The 22,549-nt window shown below is 47.0% G+C and overlaps 1 protein-coding gene across 1 annotated transcript in view; it reads right to left on the bottom strand.

The window, feature by feature from the left end:
- PAX5 (paired box 5) overlaps window positions 1–22,549 on the bottom strand; it is a 187,839-nt gene that overhangs the window by 66,857 nt on the left and 98,433 nt on the right. Inside the window, exon 7 of the mRNA XM_043565614.1 lies at window positions 12,367–12,496. Coding sequence (XP_043421549.1) covers window positions 12,367–12,496 — 130 coding nt within the window. The remainder of the gene's footprint in view (window positions 1–12,366; window positions 12,497–22,549) is intronic.

Here is a 22,549-nt window from a genome sequence, read left to right on the forward strand (position 1 = left end):
GGTGGGCTCAATGTAATCACCAAGGGTCTCTATACAGAGAGGTAGAAAGGTCGGAGTCACAGCGAGAAGAGGTGACAGCAGGAGCAGAGGTCAAAGGGGAAAAAAGATGCTACCCTGCTGGTTTTGAAAATGGGGTAAGGGGCCATGAGCCAAGGAATGCAGGCAACCTCTAGAAAAAGCTGGAAAAGGTTAAAAAAGAAAAAAGAAAAAAAAAAAAGATTCTCCCCTAGAGCCTCCAGAAGGTAATGCAGTTCCTTGATGCTAAGACTCTTGCCCCCCCAGAATGGTAAGAAAATAAATTTATGTTGGTTTAAGCCCCAAGCTTGTGGTAGTTACAGCAGCAAGTAAAAACTAACAGAGGAGACCAATGGAATATCCAGAAGAGGGAGCCATCAGGCCTGCTCAATGCGGGACACATGCCACCCTTAGTAAGGTCTTCCACCATCCTCTTGTCATGGCGGACCCCTGGGCTCTCTGGCTTCGGCTCCTTTCCTGAGCTCCAAAATTTTATTTTATCTTATTTTTAATCAAAAATTAGGGGCGCCTGGGTGGCTCAGTTAAGTGTTCGACTTCAGCTCAGGTCATGATCTTGCGGTTCATGGGTTTGAGCCCCATATCGGGCACTGTGCTGACAGAGCCTGGAGCCTGCTTCAGATTCTGTGTCTCCCTCTCTCTCTCTCTCTCTGCCCCTTTCTCTCTCTCTCTCAAAAATAAGTAAACATTAATTTTTTTTTTAATTTAAAATCAATACTTACACAGCATTTATTGTGCTCCAAGCCAGGGTTTTTGTGTGTGTGCCTTTGAAATATCAACTCATTTTATCCATATAATGAGTTTCTATCCCCATTTTATAGATGAGGAAACTGAGGCACACACAGACGCAAACAATTGAGCACCTGAGGTCACCACTTCATAAGTGGCAGAGCTGGGATCCAAAGATAGGCAGTCTGGCTTCAGAGTCTATATGAGAGATTGTGCAGTGTGATCAGCTTCTGCAGACCCCAGTGGCTGCTAGTTTAACTGTGCTGCCGTTAAATGTGAGAGAGCTCTGCTTGGATACCTCTGATGACGTGGAGCTTACTACCTACAGGAACCATACCGTACAGAAGTAAGGAGAAAACCAGCTTTGTTACTTACTGGTGTGTGAATTCAGGCAGTTTCTTTAGCTGTTAGTTGGGACAAAAATAGTACCTGTGTTCCACAGAATAAGGGATGAAATGAACCAAAGCACATAACAAATGCTCAATAAACATTAGCTATCATTGTTATTATCTCCTGAGGCAGCCTATTCCAGTTTCAGAGAGCTCTAACTATTAAAAGTTCTTCTTTGCACTCAACTAAAGCTTGCTTCCCTGTGGCTTTCCCTGATGTACTCCCAGCAACCACGCCTCTCCCCCTACAGCCCTGAGCACAGGGGAGGTAGCAGCCAGGCCCCAGGTCGGCTGTCGTAAGCCAACAGCCTGGGGGACAAGGTACCCTGCCTGCCCTCCTCCCTGGACGCTATCCTTCTCTGTCTGAAGCCCCAGTATTGAATACTGAGAGGGATTCCCCCTCCCTAGCCCTGAGAATATGGATTCTCTAGCTTGTATTGCTTGAGAAAAGTTAAGAACATTAGAGAGGATAGAAGTTCTGTCCCTATCGACATGTTGGGTATCCATAAAACGTGAAATACAATTTTCAAAAATTGAACAACAGTATGAGGAGTAAAAACCCATTTGTAGGAAATAAGCTACATATATATAATTTATATATATATATATATTTATATACATATATACATATATATATAAATATATATAAATTTATATAATTTATATATATATATAGAAAAGCTTCTGGAAGAACATATACCAAACCATCAACTCTGATGGCATCAGCAGAAGAGGTTAGGAATGGGGTGAGGGGATATGGTCATATGAAGCTATACACACTTTCACGCCATTTGGCTTTATTGTACCATGGGCACGTGTTGTGTTGTGACTAAAAAGGAATTAGGAAAGGGGGATTGCAAGAGAACAAGCCAAGCTTCAGAACAGAAAACAGAAGCCTGGAGTGCTTGGCTCTCCCAGAACAGCCTAGACATGGCCTTCTCCACAAAATGTCCCCAAAGCCCACAGTCAGGGACAGGCCATCATTCCCTCTTCAGTGCCCTCACATAGCATGGCTTCTCCCATGGGATCTCCCTTGTTTTTCTTGTTGGTTTTGTTTTGCTTTGTACGTGCAACCGCCTTTGCCTCCCCCATCAGACTGTAAGCATGTTGAGGGCAGGGACTCTATAACCCTCATGACTCAGGCTAGGCTACAGTCTGACAGGAAGGAGGAGTTGGTTTTGGTGAAGAGATAAGTGAGTGAGTGAATAATGAATGGCAGTAACCTGCAAATTGCCAGGCACTACAGTCTGGTATGCTTTCTCCTGCAGATAATGGCAAGGCGGTGGAGATCTCTGACCAGGAGAACAAGCTAATGAAATCGCTATTTTAGGAAGATGGATCACAGCAGGGTGGGCTGGGAAGCCGGAGGCCCAGAGACCTGCTCGAAGGCTATTTGGAAAGGTCGGCTTCGAAGCTGCTCGCAAGTGTAAAAATCTATGAGTGCATTACCAGGACGGCCATCCAGCTTTGTTTATTTTTATCCTACGAAATACAAGGTCAGAAACAACCAGAGTCCTTTCTGCTGAAATTATTTTTTTTAATTGACACTGCACTTTCCACAAATATTAATTCATTTATTCAACAAATAGTTCTTAGGAACACTATGCTAACCTGAAAGCAAATCATATTTTCCTTTGATGTGCATTTTAATTACAGAGATGCTTGAATTTCATTTTGGCTTTAAAATGATCAGAGCTTCAGCTTCTCTGAACCTCTGAGTATCCTTTTAAACACAAACATTCCAAAATTCCAGGTTTCTATAGAATCTACAACTCTAAGTCTATTTAGCAATCCCATACCAAATACTTTAAACCCCAATCGTATTCGCCTTGAATCTTTCTGGAATGCAAATAGCCTTGTATCTACGGGGAAGGTTCCAGTCTCAGATGCTGAGTTTTCTCTCTGGGTCGCGCTCCCCTGAAACACAACATCTCGTTTGGAGAGAGTGTGACATCACTGCACTGGGATGAAATTCCATGTTGTTGCACATTCTCGGGACCTTTGCACTCAGTCCTCCAGGCCTTCCCCACTGCATGGGTTACACGCTGAGCTGATATTTGGGGAAAGCCATTCCAGGCGGGCAGAACAGCCTGACCTAAGACCTGGAGTCGGAAACAGGCAAGGCCAGTTGGACACCTGTGGCCAGCCCTTTCTGACTTGACAGAAGGGTTTTCTGTCGGACAGAAGTAGGAGCAAGAGGAGACAAGGAAGGATGGGGCTGGAGCAAAGTCAAGAACTCGTAAATTCACAGGGGCTACAAACATGGTAAATTAGTGAGCTGTCCGGGAATCTGGGGCAAACAGAAGACTCACGTGTAGGCGGAGCCACTTCTCCGCTATACTGAGTGTAGTAGTATGGGGATGTGGACCGAAAGTGGACAAGTTTTTCAATTAAAAAAATTTTTTTGAACGTTTACTTATTTTTGAAAGATAGAGACGGAGCACAAGCAGGGAAGGGACAGAGAGAGAGGAAGCCACAGAATCTGAAGCAGGCTCCAGGCTCTGAGCTGTCAGCACAGAGCCCGACACGGGACTCGAACTCATGGACCGCGAGATCATGACTTGAGCTGAAGTCAGACGTTTAACCAAGTGAGCCACCCAGGTGCCTCAAGTTTTTCAACTTTTTAAAGAAAGGTTAGACATTTTAATCTTTATGTTAAATCTCCTGATTTTAAGGTGCTTTTAACAATTTTTTTTCAAAGTTTATTTTTGAGAGAGAGAGAAAGAGACAGAGACAGAGTGTGAGTGGTGGAGGGGCAGAGAGAGGGAGACACAGAATCCGAAGCAGGCTCCAGGCTCTGACCTGTCAGCACAGAGCCTGACTCAGGGCTTGAACCCATGGACCATAAGATCATGACCTGAGCCTAAGTGGGACACTTAACCGACTGAGCCAGCCAGGCACCCCAAGGCACTTTTAATTTAACGTTTTGATAGTCATATATTGACAACATTTGAAAAATTAAAAACGTAAATGGTATTCAGTAAAAAAGTCCTCTTCCCACATCCAGTTCACGGCTTCTGCCTAAACACGGTTATTAAGTTCCTGAGTATCCTTCCAGGGTTTCTTTATGCACGTGTGCACAAATACAAATGCATTCCCATTGTCCCTCTGTTCTTTACACAAAAGGTAGCATTCTGTACACAGCAGTCTTGCTTTTCTCATGAATAATGTATCTCAAAGCTCCTTCCCTATCAGGACATAGAGAGCTTCCTCATTCTTTCCTATAGCTGCACACGTTCCATTGTACGGATAAGCTACTCTTTACTTAAACAGTTCCCTACTGATGGACATTTGGGTTGTTCTCCTCCAATCTTTAAAATGTTAGTCTAAGTTGGTTTTTTTTTTAAGTTCAAAAGACACTATGCGGACCAAACAATCTTTGGGCTTCACAGTGGGTACATAGAACGCCAGTTGAGGGAGGTGCTGGGCAGTGGCTGGGTCTACGAGTTCATACCATGGATGTCCATCTGGACTTTGGAGACACTTCGGGCCTGGGTTGCTAACGGGAATGGAAATCACTTTCAGTGGAGAACAGCTGCAGGTACGTACTGTTTGAAGATTCTTTGCCTTTGAGGTAGCGAAATCATCATCACCAGAGGTGACCAATCCCTGATGTAGAACAGATCCTCGGGGGGCGGGGGTTGAAGGGATGGACTACTCAACCTCTGAAGTTCATTTCCACTGACTGCAAGAGTCCCCAAAGCCTGATTATGGGCTGAACCCAACTAACAGCAGAGAAAGAACCAAGAAATGGCCTCCTCCTTTCCACATCTCATTCACTCGTTCATTTTACAGCTAAAAGGCATTTACCGAGGCTGTATCTTGTTAGGAATACCTTGCCCCCAAACCTTCCCAAAGCCTCTCATCACTGGGATCTCAGATCAAATGCTCCACCCCCTGCCCCACTCACCAACCATCTCTTCAACCAGCTAGTTTCTTTAAAGCACATGCCATTACGAAATGAAACTGCACATTTTTCCCCCCTCTGTTTGCTGTGAATTGTCCAGCTTTTCCCAGCAAGCAAGCCCAGTGAGGGCAGGGACTGTCCACCAAGATCACCATCGTTCTCCCAGCTGGGCACAGAGTGAGTCCAGTGAACAGTAACTATTCACGTTACACTCTTTTCCTGCGCACACAACTTTGGCATCCCAGCATCTTCCACGGGATTCCGAGGAAAGCTCCATGGCTGAGCCTTTTGTTGTAAGATGTTATGCTGTACTGTAGCTTTAATTATATTTTTTGAAGCACCTTTGGCAAACTGGATACATAAGGAATTTCTCATATTTTAGTTTTTGTTATTTATTATGATTTCACTCTGAAGGAAGAGATACTTAGTTGAGCCTAGTTGAGCCTCAAAGGCTCATAAAAAACAGATCTAAGAAGTGTTCCCCATGGAAAGATGAACAAATGGCCATTCAGAGTGGCTTGGTGCTGGCCAGACATCTTGGTACAAGAGCTCCGAAACATACTAATAACTACCATCTGTTGAGCGTTTACTCATGCCAAGCACTGTGCTAAGGTTCCGCATGGACCATTCGTGTTATCCTCACAGGAAGCCTACAGTGAGTTCTGTTTGGGCCTCATTTATAGATGGAGAACTTGGGCATGGAGGCAGGTAACCTGCCCAAGGTCAACCAGCTAGAACACGGTGACACTGGGCTTCAAGCTAAGCAGTCTGGCTTTCCTGCTGACATTCTCAATTACATGCTAGAAGAGGCGCCCTCTGGAACTTTAAACTGGGATTTTGTTTGTTTGTTGTGTTTTGTTTTTTGTCCATCCCATCACATAACGGCAGCAGGCCACAAAGGTCAGGGCCCTGGGCGAGCCCTAGTTCCAGCTCTAACTCACTGGATGTGGCCCTGAGCAGGGCATCTCCCCTCTCTGGACCTAGGTCTCCCGAGCTGAGCTGTCGGGTGAGCAGCTGGACGGCACAACACTCCCACCCTGCCCATCTGCGGTCGCGATATTTGTCCTGAGAGAGGCTGGGAAGTGCCAACACTGGATCCTGGACCCGCCAGATTACCTTCTCCCTCACCTCCCCACACACACTCAGATGCCCCCGTGGTGGCTCTCAAACTCTCTCCCCCCACTGCCTCATTATATCCTTGCAACAGCCAAAAGAGGCATGCAGGGCAGGAACTGCCATCCCCTTTTCATTGATTGGAAAACTGAGGCTCAAGAGGACAATCTATTTGCCGAAGGACAGGACAATTAAGGGGGGAAAGTCCAGGCTTATGCCCATTCCTCTGACTCTTAATCTAGTGCTCTTTCCTCCAACCCTCAGCTGTTGCTCAGATGAAAAAGGCAGAAGAGGGTGGACTTTCTTGGGCTTCCAGGCTTGGGATATTGAGGCTCCAAACATTGAACCTGGGGGCACAGCAAATCAGAGCCGGTGGTCCTGGGGACTTGGTGGCATTCTGTCTGTCCTTGTAGGCGCCTATCTGCTGCCCCACTAGTGGTGTCTTTTACTTAGAGGGGACAGTGCCCAGGGGGAGCCTCATACCCCGACAGGTATCCACCACGCCAGTGTTGCCCAAACTTATTTGATGAGAAGCCTCCCTCAGTCTCCTCCCTCCATTCTAACTGCTGATGCAAAAAGATAGTCCTCAGGGGAAGAGGCCAGCAAGGACACAGGCTGGCCCCATTCCTTTGTTCTTTCAGGCAAGGGTCAGGGGGGCACAGTGGAGGGCAAGACTGCCAGGCCCTTTACCAGTAGGGGGGTGAGCAGGGGGCCTGGCACCCCAGCCGCTGTCCTCCCTGGCAGGTAGGCACAGTGGCTGCCCCATGGGCAGGCCTGTGGCCCAAGGACACACCTGCCGAGAATTAGTCCCAATCAGGATGGCCCCAAACTGCTGATGATGCAGGAGCAAGCTGGCCATGTCACTGGTTTGCAAATGGTGAGCCGCTTCTGAACCGCGGCCCGGGCTGGTAGAGCAGGAGTTTAAGTTAATATTTAATGTGGCATATAAACGATGGAGAGAAATCGACTCATTCTCTAATGAGACCTTCCCTGCACAGCATGGAGTGTAAGGGCCGAGATGGAGCAGGACGGAGGCCACCTCCTCCCCCGGCCCCGCACTCCAGGCTGGCACTGCCCAGCTAGAGTCCTGGGCTGGCTCACAGCCCAACTGAGCGCCAACTACGCTCTGGGCTTTGTGGGGAGGGGACAAGGTAAGGCGTGGGGCCGGAAGACTCAAGGTCTCCCTGAAGAGTTCAGAACTGTGTCAACACATCCATGAACACAAGGGAATAAAATTACTGCCATCCTAACAGCTCCTGGAGGCATTCCTTCAAGGTGTTCTAACACTTCTCAGTAGGGTCAGCAACTGCCCCCTAGAGGGTGCTCTGAAAACTTGTGGGGGCTTTTCTATAATTGAGAGGCATCCCTGCCTTGCAGAGGAAGAGTTCCCACAGCGACGTTTCCTTTCATCTTGCATTCTGTCATGTCCTGCCAAACAGGACAGGTGAAAAATCTGTTTATAATTATTTGAGTCTAGCACTGAACTTCATTTACATATAAATGTGAACTTGCAATCTCCATGGTCGTAATATACACTGAATTTTCTAGGAATGCAACTACTGTGTAAACCGAGAAAAGCTCATATCTTATTTTACTTGGAATTTTGCCAAGAGTTCCTCACCCAATTCATAAAATCAGGCTCGCAGTATGAGTAAATAGGAGTCCCTAAGTCTGCGTTCAGGGCCGTGGCATTCATAGTGATTCTGTGCATGGGGCAAGCCCCGAACTACTTCATTATTTCTTGCAGTTCAAACACGCAGGGTATTTGCTTATCAAAGTACATAGCATTTCATTATAAACAATTTCGCTTTCATTCTTCCTATATCTCATGATTAAGGCTTTATTTTGATTTAACTTGAAGTCAGATGTGATCTTAATTTCCGGAGAGTAAAGGGGCATTGTTAATATTTGCTATCCCAGGGCGCCCGGGTGGCACAGTCAGTTGAGTACCCGACTCTTGATATTGGCTCAGGTCATGATCCCCAAGGTTGTGGGATTGAGCCCTGCGTCAGGTACTGTGGAACCCGCTGGGGATTCTCTTTCTCTCTCCCTCTGCCTCTCTCCTCAGCTCATGCGTGCATACTCTCTCTCTCTCTCAAATAAATAAAATGAAAAAAAAAATACTTGCTATCCCAAGGGGATGCTAGGTGGGACTGGGAAGAGAACCCCAACAACACAATGCCCCATAAAGCAGGAGAAGAGCTGGAGATCTTCTAAAGAATCCTCATTACACAAGCCTCTGACCTGCCTGTGTGTGCCTCTGCCCCTGTGTGTATGTCCTTTGTATTTTTTCACACCAATGGGATCATACTTAACATAGTATTATACAAATTGCTTATTTATTTAAAAATTTATCTTGGAGGGGCGCCTGGGCGGCTCAGTCGGTTAAGCGGCCGACTTCGGCTCAGGTCATGATCTCACGGTCCATGAGTTCGAGCCCCACGTCGGGCTCTGTGCTCACAGCTCGGAGCCTGGAGCCTGCTTCAGATTCTGTCTCCCACTCTCTCTGACCCTCCCCCTTTCATACTCTGTCTCACCCTGTCTCAAAAATAAATAAAACATTTAAAAAAAATTTTAAAAATTTATCTTGGACCTTTATTCATTTTAGCACAGACAGCTCTACTTAATTATTTTTAATTGGTTTAATTGGTTTGCATAGTATTTTGTGTTATGAAGGAGCCATGATTTATTTAACCAGCTCCTATTGACAGACACTGCCTTGTGGCCATTTGTTTGCTGTTATAAATAATTCCATAATTATTATACAGATAAAGGTATCACTGTACATTCATGAATATATCTGTGACTTGATTATGAAAGTTCTGGGTTAGAGGGTAGGTAGGTGCACTTACATTTTTGATAGATATTGCCAAATTTCCTTCCAAAACAGGTTACACTGATTTGTAACAGTGGATGAAAATATTTGTTTCTCATACCTTCTCCAACACTTGCCCTCCAGAAACATTTCAATCTTCGGTAAGCTAATTGACTTTTTAAAGTGTCTCATGACTTTTAATTTGCAGTTTTAAAACTATGAGTCAGGTATGTACCTTTTCATGTGCTGTTGGACATCTGTATTTTTTCCAATGAATTTATCCAGTCTTGACCTGTTTTTCCTACTGATTTTTTTCTTATTCATTTCTAAAAGCCCTTTACGTATTAAGAAAATTAGCTTTTGTCATCGGTGTTCCACTTTTTTCCCCTAATTTTGTTGTCTTTTGAATGTTTTTACATACAGACAAAAGACTTACATTTTTAACAGTCATTTAGACCAGTTTTCTTTGTCTTTTATATTTGGAACAGATTTTAAAAGGCCTTCCCTGCTCTAAGATTCTAGAAAAGTATCCCTCATTTTTTTCTAGTTTATTATGGTTTCATTTTTTACATTGAAAGTGTAGATCAACTAGGAATTTATTTTGATATAAAAAGTGAGGTATGTATCCAACAAGCCTAGTTGTCCCAACATCATTAACTGAACGATTTATCTTTTTCTCTACCTATTTGAGATATTACATTTATAAATACCCATACCTATTTGGATCTATTTAAGGACTCTCTAGGCCATTATATGTGTCCATAACTTCAGTTTCATTACTAATAGTTTTAGGGGTGTTTGGCTGGCTTAGTCGGGAAAGCAAATGATTCATGATCTTGGGGTCGTGAGTTCAAGCCCCACACTGGGTGTAGAGATTACTTAGATAAATAAGTAAGTAAATAAATAAACTTAAAAAAACAAAAAATAGTTTTAAGTGCTGCTGCTTTATCATAATGTTTTTAAATAGGCTACAACTTTTGCTCATTTCCCTATTTCAGAATTTTTTAGCTATGCTTCAATGCTTATTTTTGCAGTATTTGGTATCATTTTGACATATTCCCCCCCAAAAATTCTGTTGCTATTTTGATTGGGATTCCTTTGAATTAGTAGATTACTTAGAAGAAACTGACAACTTTATGATATTGAGTCTTCCTCCCCAAGAACAAGTTATATCTCTCCATTTATTCTTTTATGTCCCTTGGTGGAGTTTAAAGTGAATTTTTCCTCAGCATTGGTTTTTTTGGTACTATTGTTAAAGGACTCTTCTATTATTTTTCTAGCTAGCTATTGTTTACTCACAAAAAAAGCTAATGATTATATTTATAATTAGAATACTTCCAATATTTCAACATCAAGCATACCGTTATGCGAAATCAAGCAAAATAAAGACATGGGTAAACTTTTTAAAAATAAACTAAATTTTACAGAATTTTAATAAAGTAAAATAGCTCAGAATTGCACATGATCACGATGTGGTCCTAGATACAGTAAGAGCTCTTCATTTAATGTAACCCTGACTTTCCCCTACAGCCTTCATCTGCCACTGCGTATCTTTCTTTCATAGCCCTATGTGGTCCTCCAGAGAAATATCCCTTCAGCAATGAACACCCAGGAAAACACACCTTTCTGGAAGGGCATGCAAAAGAGCTCACTATCTCTACTTTCTGTAGAACAAGGCAGAAAATATTTCTTCCAAAGTAGCCATCCACTACCTGAGTGCTTTTAAAATTCTACAGCAGGTAATTTCATGTGTTTTTAGGAAAGATGAAAGTGAAAAGCAACACAAGTAGAAACAATGGGTCAGAGACTAGAATTATCTCCAAAATTAATTGTTTTGTTTTTTTTTTTTAAAGATCAAGCATGATTCTGACTTGGGTCTGGAGTACAAACAAGTCTTTGGTCAAAGGTTTACCTGAAAACCCAATCCGCACCCAGACCCACTGCCTGGGTCAACTGAAACCTTCTGTGACATCAGGGGAGAGGACCTCATGGGACATCTGTGCTGTTAGTAAAGCCCCACTCTAACGGAGGCTCCCCACCCTCTATCCCTGTCCCAGTGCTGACACCTCCCCACCTGTGCTGGTTCAGCTGCCCCCAGAAGCTTGCCAAGATCTGCAAACAGGGCCTCCACTGCTTCTGTCTGAGCCCCACGAGCCTCAGTGCCAACCTATCAGCACAGGTCTCAGAGCTGGGTTCTCTCTGTCTCGGAACCTATGTGACGTCAAGCCCTCTCCCCTAAAACTCAAACCTGAGCACAATCCCCAGCTTCCCCGACACAACCATAGCCCGCCTGCACTTCTAAGAAGCCCTTGTCTCTGTTACTTCTTACCGTGTCCTGCCTACCAGCCTACAGGGACATCCTGCTACCCCCCACTGGACCCCAAGGCTCTGGCCCAAGTGCTCCCCTTGAGCCTCCTATTATCTGTCTGTATAGTATCTGAGACTGCTTCCTGCCTGCCAGCTCCGACAAACTTCCAGGGTCTGTCCCCTCATGTTATCCCACTGCTGCTGGAGCAGGAAGAGGTGTCTGCCTGACTCAGCCCTTGTGGTCCAGCCTTTTCTGCAGCAGCAAACCCAACAATGTGACCGGCCACCACGAGAAGGCTCTGAGAGGAATAACAGCAACATGTATTGGGTGCTTGCCGTGTGCTAAATAAGAGTCTAAACACTTTATATGTATTAATGAATTAATCCTCACAATAACACCATTCCCACTGTAGAGATTTTTTTAAAAACATAGCCCAGAATCCTTATACGTTTACCCAAGATTACACAGTTAGTCAATGGCAAGTTCAAATCCAGCAATGTGCCTCCAGGATCCAAACTCAATCTTTACACTGACGGCTAAAGAGGCTGGCCCTGGGCCTTCCAGAAAGGCAGCTACTTTGCATATGCCAAGCACCTTCAGCCTAAACCTCTTACCCTTCCTGACTCAGTCTCTGCCTGGAAACCCGAAATACCAATGCCAATCTGCCAGGAGTCTGCTCCTTCTCAAGTCCTACTAAGCAGGGTTGCCCTTCTCGTGAGAGGGATAAATCCCAGACCTCTGAACCTCCTGGCTGTAACCACAGGAGATCCCGAAGTCACCACGGCCCTTCTTGTCATGGGCCTTTCTTGCCACCTGTCCCAGCCCACAGCCCATTTGACACTCTCTCTCCGCTGGCTTTATCAGAGCAAATACAGCCATGATTCATCACAGCCGCAGCTCTGGGCCCCGGCAGTATCCTGCCTGACCAATTCCAGGGCCCCAGAACCTTACTAAAACAAAAATGGCCCGTCAAGTCCAGAAGCACCAAGCCACTCTTCCCCCCGCCCATGCAGGCACTCTCAGTCTCCCTCTGTCAGTCTCTCTCTCTCTCCCCCACCCCAGGTGCCCTCACCTGTCACAATGGGGTAGGACTGTGGCCCGGGCACGCTGCTCCCAATGTCGGTGGGAGTGGGGCTGGTCAGGTTGGCCTTCATGTCATCCAGCCCTCCAGCCAGCGAGGCCATAGCTGAGTACTCAGTGGTCTGAAAAAGGAAACAAAACAGAAATGTCTCAGCATCAAGACTCCAAAGCACCCCAGCCAAACGCCACCGCCACATTCTGGGCTTCAGCCACCTCGCTGGGCTAGCCCAGGCCAGTGCCAGGGCCCACGGGGGGCTCGCAAACCCCCCAGTGTTGAGAAGGCAGATTCAGCTCAATAGAGCAAGACAGGTATCCAGAGTCGACAGTTCTCCCCGGGTGAAGAGGGAGGTGGGCAGGAGTCAGGTGCAGCTCCACAAGAATTCAAACCTAGCTTCTTGTGGCCTGCAGGTTCCATTTGCCCAGCCCCAGTGGCCACCGACAATGTCTTGAATACAGGGAGGTAGATATCAGTAACTAAAAGCAAGGCGGAAATAACAGTCTTGTTGCCAAGAGGATAGAAAGAAAAGTTTCTGATTTCAATGCTCTTAAACCACAGATGCAGAATCACAGACACAAGGTTAAAAGGACTTTGAGACCTCATCCGTGCCAAACTCTCAATTCACAGATGACTAAACTGAGGCCCAAGGCAAAGAGGGCTTTGTTCATGGCCAGTGGGGCAGAATCCCAGTCCAGGGAGTAGTCCACCAGAAACTCTCACTCAAAATCCAATACATCAAACCAAATGAACCACAGTTTGGTAAGTGTGTTGAATTCCGGCAGCATGTAAACTATGTGCTGCAAGTTGTGAGGTGCACACATCTGATTTACCAAGTCCACAGCAGCCATGGGCACTTGGCCCAGGGTCATGCTCCTTCCTTTAAGCCATTTCATGAAATCAGAGCTTGTGATGAGTCATTTCCTTGACATCCTAGCCACTGTCAAATGGCCTCCAGAAGATGCCAACCTGGGCCTTCCCACTCAGAGACAGACCAAATTATAAGTGTGAGTTCCAGGTCTCTTCCTTCCACGCAACCCCCAGGCCTAGTTTCGGGTACAGAAAATATCTGCAAACGCCCAAGCCAAAGAATTTGGTTGTGTATGCCAAACTCTTGGCATGAGCAATTCCCTCCAGGACGCTGGCATCGCAATGGAGGGCACATCCTTGTCTGTCCAGGGTTACATCCTTGGCAGACAGGGACAGGGAAGGAAGCCGCCTTCTGAAAGGAGACACAGGCACCTTGAGGAGGATGCTGAGGACTGAGCCACAGGGAAGGGAACCAGGGGAGCCACTGAGCAAGTGGCAGGCAGAGGGGACTCAGACTCGGATACATTCCTGGTGCTTCTCTCTGCATCTGAACTAGAAAGTACTTCCTGGGCAGCTCAGCCTGGGGTGGTGGGCAACAGTGAGTCCACGAGGGTGCAGGCCCAAGCACCCTGCCGTGAGTTTCACCGAGGACAGCTCTGTCCAGAGCTCTGGGACTCTCAATCATCTCCAGCAGAGGCTAATTCGGAAACATGCAGAGAAGAGCACAGGCTTCTACAGGAGAAGGACATGATAGGGACACGCCTCCCCGACTATATCACTATAAAGCTGTAGTAATTAAGACAGGGTAGGATTGGCACAGGGACAGATAAATAGATCAATGAAACAGAAGCGAGTCCAGAAACTGATCTGTGCATAGATGGAACCTTGATATATGAGAGAGGTGATGTACAAATCAGCAGGGAAGGATGGACTCTAATAAACAGTGCGGGGGTAACTGGTTATCCATTCAGAAACAAGGGGGAAAAAAGAAATTGGATCTTTACTTTATACCAGACACAAAAATCAATTCCAGGTGGATTGGAGACCTAAATGGGAAAGGCAAAGGCATCTAACGTGGTCAGCTCTAGGTCCAGTCAAACATCCTTGGGAACAAACCTGCCCTTCAAGAGGAAACAAGTGGTTCTGGGATGCTCACCACAGGGTGGGTCCTAGTCATCCTGCCACCCTGATCCAATGCCTCCTCCTCCAGGAAGCCCTTCCTAACTACCATTTCTTAGGAGGCAGGAGCCCTGCCTTTGCCCCACTGGCCTCACCATGAGGTGTCAGGGCAGTAAGAACCATAATCTTCACAATCACGTCGAAGGCTCACATTTATTGATCAATTGCTCTGTGTCAGGAGCTTTACCTGAATCTTCCATTTAATCCTCACAGTAACTCCACGGAATAGATTCTATGTTATCCCCATTTTACAGATGACGAACTGAGACTTGTTATAGAAAGGAAGTAGATTGCCTAAAGTCACACGGCTTCTAGGTGCCAGAGCCAGGATTCCAAACTGGGTCGATCCGACTCCAAAGTCTTGACGGTTACGCTAATGATTCCCATACCGTAAATCCTGTCCTATAAACAGATGTGAAATCAATTTGCTAGTGCCAACGTTAAAAAAAAAAAAAAAAACACGAAATGAGAATGGACTAGAACAGAAAAATACCCAAGGTTCCCACACACAGAAAGAAGAAGCCCTGTTTTATAAATCTTTGTTTCACATAGAAGTGGAGATGAAAAGCTCTTTCTTGCTTTAGGTCAGGACCAGCAAAGTCTTCATTCTATGCAGCAAGGAGCTGTTGGGAAAAGGTCACTGTCTAGACTTCATTCTCCGTAGAAGGAGACTTGGTCATGGCATTAGCCATTAGGCATTTGCTGAAAAAGGACCTTGGAAGTAAAGCTCACTGGACAGCTCCTTCAGCGTATCGCCATGAGCAAAGACAGGAGGTCAAAACACTTCTGTAAGGCTCTCTTCTGAGATGGTGTCTTCTAGGGTTCCCGGGACCCTGGGGTAGGGGACAGGGCCCCTTCCTCTCTGTGTTACCAAGGGCGCTGGTGGAGGCCTGAGCATAATGAATGTTCAGTATTTATTGAGCCTTTCTTGTGCACAAGATGCATGTGAAGCCCAGACATGCTCTTTGACTTTCATCCACAAACCCCAAGGGAAAAGATATGTGGCCCCAGAAGCTTTATCGAAGGGGAGCAGGAACACAGAGACATTAATTGACCATGGAGCAGGAAGCGGCCAGGAAAGTGTTCTTGCCCAGGCTTTATTCAGCCTGGGTCTGAGCTGTCCCGAACCCTCAAGGCCGATAAGAGCTGAAGAAAGGTTCCGAGGGAAGAGGACAGGAGTGGTCTGAAACAGGGCACATGACAATAGCTGAAGGAAGTGAAACTAGAAGAGGCAAAGACGGAAAGGTAGTGCAGCTGGGATCCGCCTGCGAAGGGTTTGCACAGTGAACACATGGATGAACAAATGAATGAGTGACCTTTAGGCAGTCCAGGCAGCAATCTCAATGAAGAGTCAGCATCCCTGCGCCCCTCCCCACCCCACTGCCAGACCTACCCTTCCTAGATGCCAGGCTAGGGCAGCTGGGTCTGCAAGGGAGAGCCTTTATTTCCCCCAAGGAAGCAGAGCCCAACCTGAGTTTCAGAAAATTGCAAGAGGGTGGCCAATAGGGATATTTCTTCATTTCTTTGATGTCCCATTGGAAGGGTCTTTTTGCTATTTGATTTTGTTTTAGTCCATAAATTCATTGTCAGAGTTTGCCCGGTCACTGGGCGCCAGGGTGGCTCAGTCGGTTGAGCGTCTGACCCTTGGTTTTGGCTCAGGTCATGATCTCACAGTTCATGAGCTCGAGCCCCACGTCGGGCTCTGCTCTGACATCGCAGAGCCTGCTTGGGATTCTCTCTCTCCCTCTCTTTCTGCCCACCCCACCCCCCGGCTTGTTCTCTCTCTCAAAAATAAATAAACTAAAAAGCATTTTACAAAAAGTTTGCCCAGTCGCTTTGACAGTTGAGTTTGGATCACCTTTCCAAGACACCAAATCTTTAACTTGTGTTACACATGTGCTAGGAGGTCTCAAAATCCAGTCTCCCAACCACCACTGGCTGCCAGAAGGTAAAGTGAATGTCCCTAAAGAGTGGGGATTCTGGGGACAGGGGACTTAGAAACCGGCCCTCAGCAGCCCTTTGCCAACTGTCCCTCCTACCGCCACCACCTTGCAGGTCTTGCCCCCTGCCTAGTCTCTCCTCTTTGGTGGGATTCACAGTGCTCACCCTGCTCCTGTACGAGCCAGGGGATGCTGCCATTTAGGTTGGTGTGGACTTTTTCCCTAAGTCCTCGTCACTGCCTGTCCCTTTGAGCTGGTATGATTTTGAAAGGAAGCTGCACTCTCTCCAGTCTCCTGCTTCTTTGTTACAGTGGCTGCTCTACAGCCTGCCTCTGCCCGGAGGACTTGTCTCAGTCACTTACAGAACTCCTACACTGTCCACAAGACCCAGCTCAAATGTCACCTCCTCAGTGAGGCCATTCCTGGGCCCCACATGCTACAATGAAATCATGACTCCCTTGTCTATGCTTCCACACTTGATGGCATTTTCCACAAACCTCCATGATCACTTTTCGCCATGTTTAATGGCTGTTTGTCTATCTCTTTCTAGGTTGCCTTGAGAGCATGGAACATCCCTAGAGCCCCTGAAGTGCTTTTTGAATGAATGAGTGAATATATGATCCAGTAGCATGACATCAACCACAACACTCCAAAATTAACTGAGAAGTGTTTCAACAAGAACTCCAAGTGATATGTCAACCTTCCCCTGCCCCCCTCCCACCTCTCCCCTCATCAAGTCAGGTGACCAGAAAACAATGCCCTTGTCCACCCTTAAACGCTCTGGGGAAGTGCTTTCACTCATCTGTGATAACATATCACATATTCAACATTTGTTAGAGGAAATAGAAGCACCATACAAAAAAAAAAAAATTGTTAACCTCCGAAGACACTGCCACTGAATATTCAAAGTCCTTGCCAATCCCTCCTGCAATTCAGTACCCCAGAAGCCAGTTTTTTCTCCTGATAAATGGTTAACCTGCCTGTGGCTGAACAACAGGAACACTGGAAACCACTATATATCCCTTTTTGCATTGGCTGCCAGGAAGCTCAGTCTATTTCAGTGTTAAACCACCACAACCACATCATTGCTTGCACCTGGTGTTATGATCTTCCCTTTTTCACTACATAATTTCTGAACTTTCTTTTCAGCCTTAACTTACCAATTTAGATACATGTAATTGTTTATTTTTCAGGACACCTCAAGTCCTTTGTGAAAATGGAGGCTGGGAGTGGTAGAAAGAATGACAGAAAAAGAAAAAAAGGAAGATCAGGAGAGAAAAAGAGAAGAGAGAAGGCATTCTTGGTGCCTCTGGGAACAGTGACAATTTACTTCTATTTCTCATAGTTATTTGGGAAGCCAAGGGCTGAAGATGACTGAACAAGGGCAGTCACATGCGCGGAAGTGTGCTGGTGCGCCTACATTGGCAACATAGCTCTGCTCTCCTCCCCACCACTGACAGTCACAAGGCAACAGCTGCGTCCCACATTTCCAACTTCTCTGAGCTCTTAGGGTTCTTTCTTAGAGTATTATTTTGGGCTTCTGCTCCCTTCCCACCAGGGCCCCCTGGTGCCATCCTTGACTATGACCCAGAAAGATAAATGAACCGAAGTCGGCAATTCACAGACTGTCCACTCCAAGGCAACCAACTGGGATAAAACTCTCTGCCTGCTGCCACAGATTCTTGGGAGGGCTCAAGGTCAAGCCCGCCAGGGATGCACACCCTCCTCACAGCGGACACTGTGCTCCAGATGATGGAAAGTCTTACACACTCCCGTGTCTGAGCCAGACGGATACTCAGGGTCATCTTCCCCAACCTGGAAAAACTGAGGTTCGGGGAGGGGAGTGGACTTCCTCAGCTCATGTTTATCTGTATCACTCATAGCCTTTGACCCTGTGGTAGAAAGAACAGTGAACTAGGAGCAATAACACAGGGCTCTCCCCCCAGCGCTGCCTCTTTCTCACCTGTGTGACCTGAGGCAGGCCAGGCCAGCTCTCGGAGCCTCCTTGTCCTCATTAATAAAAGGAGATTTCAGTCGAACCCCTTGCTGCCTGCCTGCCAGGGCGAGCACGAGGATCTGAAGGATAAGGACAGGGACGGCACTTTGGAAACTAAGCACCACAAGGGATAAGGAATCCTAAAGGGGACTCCAGGAGGCACGTGCTCCCGGAACGTGGGTGCTGGGCGTCATTCGGGTCCCTAGGAAATTACCTGGAAAAGGACTGCCTGGGGCTGCACCAAGTATTGTCTCATCAGCACGGGGCACCACTGCCATAGCATGGAGGAGAGAAGAAACACAGACACGTGAGAAGGAGGGCAGCACGAAGAAGGGCAGGGCATGGGGACAAGGCTGCAGGGCTGGCTACCTCTGGTGGCTACCTCGGCCAGAGAGGCTTCCCCGTCACCTGCTGAGCTCCTCCAGGCTCGCTGCCGAGCTTCAGATGGCCTCGGCAGCTGGGCCAGTGCCAGGCCAACTGCTCCCAGCCTGTGGGACCACACACCTGCCCACCTACACACCTTCCCAGAGGAGGGCACAAGCTGGAGTGGGGGGGGTGTGTCCTCAGGGCCTGGCCCGATGACCTGAGATTGAGGAGGCAGAGGGGTCTGGATGCCTAAGGCAGCTGGGGTGGAGCCCGGCCCTGGGGGCAGGTGTCTCCCTTCCCGGGCCTCTGCCTCCCCAGCTGCCTGAGGATGTGCACGTGATCTCCACTCCCCCTGCCACCGCCGCCGATGCTCTTTGCCTCTATAACCGGCCACATGACAAGGTGTGGGTGCCCTGTTCAACAGATGAATTCCAAGGCAAGAAAAGAGTGATGGAGGGAATCCTATAGGTTAGAGAAGACTTGACATGTATCAGTAGGTCGCAGTGTGGACCCTGATTCCAACAAATAAACTGTAAAAAATACAGCTGTGAAAGAATTATTATGACATATTATGAAACTATTGTAAATGCAAACACAAACTGTGTATTTGAAATATTTGAGGACATTACAGATTTGCTAACTTTTTAGATGTGATCATGGAGCCATGGTTATTATGCTTGTTAAGGCCTCATCTTTTATTATTTATTTTCATTTTTTTTTTTTGATGTTTATTTTTGAGAGAGAGAGAAAGAGACAGAGCATGAGCAGGGGAGGGGCAGAGAGAGAGGGAGACACAGAATCTGAAGCAGGCTCCAGGCTCCGAGCTGTCAGCACAGAGCCAAACACGGGGCTCGTACTCACGAGCCATGAGATCATGACCTGAGCCAAAGTCGGACGCTTCACCGACTGAGCCACCCAGGCACCCCAGGCCTCATCTTTTAAAGTCATTCTAAAACATTTGCAGATAAAGTGAAACGATGTCTGGAGTTTGCTTCGAAATAAAACTAAGAGAGTTCACTGCAGTTACCCTGTGGTCTATGTACGCAATGGATAAATGTGGTCTCTCTATGCAGCGGAGTACTGTTCAGCAGTAAAAAGGAACGAGGCTCTGAGGCATGCGACGATACAGGTGAGCCTCAGAAGCATGCTACATGAAAGACGCCAGATGCTAAGTGGGACGTCCAGAACTGACAGAGCTACAGCCACAGAAAGCAGAGCAGGGGTCAGCTAGAGCTGGCGCGAGAACAGGGGTTGATTATGAATGCACACAAGGGATCTCCTTGGAGTGACAGGGTTGTTCTAAAACCGGGCTGTTGGTGTTGGTGACACAGCTCCATAAATTACTAAAAATCGCTGACTTGTATACTTCAACTGAGTGAATCTTATGATATAAAAATTCAAATTCAATAAAGCTGTTACAAAATAAAGCAGAGTGTGGGGAGAAGTGGGGATACCTATGGAACAGGTCTAGCCATGAGTCGAGAATCGTTGAATCCAGGGGCAGGATGCTTATAGGTTAATTAGACTATTTTGTCTACTTTTGAAATTCTCCATAATTAAAGTCAAAAACCCGAAATAGCACGTATTTGAGTCATGACCCCACTTGCCAGCACCCATCAGCTGTCCAACAAACACCTGCAGAATAATGAGAGCACCCCAGAGGATGAGGAAACGGCCAGGAATTTGCTCTCTTGAAGTCTGTTCCTTCTCCATCTTCAGGGACTCCAAGGTTCCAAACACAGGAAGCATAAGGCTTCCGGTGTGCCTGGCCCTTTCCAGCCTGCAAAGTCCCTGCAGGCCCATTACGTCCTTGGGAATCCTGGGGTGCAGGCAGACACAGGGATGGGGCTCAGAGAGGGGAGCCCAGGTGTGCCAGCTCCAAGCTCAGTGCTGGCCCGTTACCCCAGAAGCGGAGTTGGGATTAGAGAAGACTTTACTACCAGCCCTGAGGAGAAAGCTCACACACTTGCAGGGGGACATCCTCCTCTCTACAGTGCCCCACCTACAGGCTGAACTCCACTCCTCCAGCTAGGGAGAGAGCTCTGAGTCTGCAAGCATGGAGGAGGAAGGTTCCACACTTTTAAACCTGGGCACACAAAAACTGCACCTGCACAACATATGTTAAGGAATAGTTCTGTCTTGATTATAGTGGATCAGACCAACTGGCAGGGAGCCTGGACACCGGACACTGCCTTGGACTCCCGTTCGACCTGAGGCAGACCCCGCCCTAGCCCTACTCTAGGTCTCAGTGACTCCAGCTGTCAAATGAGGGAGATGGACCAGAACTGTCAGGGCCGCTCTGCCTTTGAGGCCTCCCCCAGGGTCTGTGCTCCACGCAGGTGTGGTCCTCACCGTGTGCATTGGGTTTCACCTTGATGTGGCTGAGGTCAGGCTTAGCCCACATTCTATGGGTCAGTGAAGGCGTCGCCCATTCTACCCAGGTCCCTGAATCCAGACGCCTGGCAGTCATCAGGGGAAGAATATGGCCTAGGAAGCCCACCAGCCCTGGATCCAGGAAGATGGGCCAAGTTCGTGCTATGTGGAACTAGGCCAGGCACGTTCTCGGTCCCTTTTCTCATGTGTTACATGAGGATATATGACCTTCCTCACAAGGTTGTGAGAAGGCACAAGGTAGGTGATAAGAGTGTCAAGGCCTTGAGGGCAGTCCTTTTTATCCTCATTTTTTGATTCCTCGGGGCCAGACGTGTAAACAAACGCTTGAAAAATGCCGAAGAGGGCAATAGGAGGAATCCCGTGTTGGGGGTACTGTTCTGTATCTTAAGTCTCTCAACACCACTATCCCGATGTGATATTGTACTATAGCTTTCCAAGATGTTACCACGGGGAAAGACTGGAAAAGGGTATACAGAATCCTTCTGTGTTATTTCTTATAAGTGCACGTGGACCTACAATAATCTCAAAATCAAAGTTTAATTTAAAAAAGAGTAAAAAATAAAAAACAAGGTTTTAGCATTCCATCCCCACTAAACCTAATAAAGATGAATTCAACTTCTGGGGCACCTGGGTGGTTCAGTAGGTTAAGCATCCGACTCTTGATTTCGGCTCAGGTCATGATCTCATGGTTCGTGGGTTTGAGCCCTGTGTCCGGCTCTGGGCTGACAGCACAGAGTTTGCTTGGGATTCTCCCTCCTGGTCTCTCTGCCCCTCCCCCACTCTCACGTGCACTCTCTCTCAAAATAAGCAAAGTTAAAAAAAATAAAGATGAATTAAACTTTTAAAAAATGTTTGCTATAAGCGAACATAAATGATGCTTTCAAGAGTACTCCATAACCTACACTGGTACAGTTAGTATTGACTGAGGGAAAGAACTGCCAAGGATTCTGAATGACCTGCCCCTTCCAGGAAGCTTTCCCCGATTTCCCCTCTTGTGTGTTCCTAGAACACCAAAGTGGTCATACCTCTGTCACCACCCTTATCACTTTGCATCATACACCTAATTGTTTAGGGCCCTCATGCCCCAACTAGAGTGTGAACTTCATGAGGATAGAACTATGTCTCCCTCATCTTAGTGACAACAGCTCCTGGCCCAGTGCCCAGCTCTGAACAGATGTGACATAAATGCCCGTGGAACCAAATGAACTGGGACAGGTACCCTGGCCCGGCTCTGCCGATAGTACCAGAGGTGCTTCCCAGGGTCACCGAGAGGATAAGTGATCTCAGGGTGCTTTTATTTATCAGAAAGTACTAGGGCATGGGTGAGACATGCCCTCTATTCATTTGGCTCTCCAGCTCTGTGCCCGTGCTTGCGCCACAATGGATTGCAGTGAAATCAAGGGGCTTCCAAGAAGAGACCTGCGAAATGTAACTGACTCATCTCTCCTTACTCTGTTTGCAGCCTGCCGGCACACCCCCCACGACCCACTCCCAG

Source organism: Prionailurus bengalensis, chromosome D4, assembly GCF_016509475.1.
Source record: "Prionailurus bengalensis isolate Pbe53 chromosome D4, Fcat_Pben_1.1_paternal_pri, whole genome shotgun sequence".
Lineage (NCBI taxonomy): Eukaryota > Metazoa > Chordata > Mammalia > Carnivora > Felidae > Prionailurus > Prionailurus bengalensis.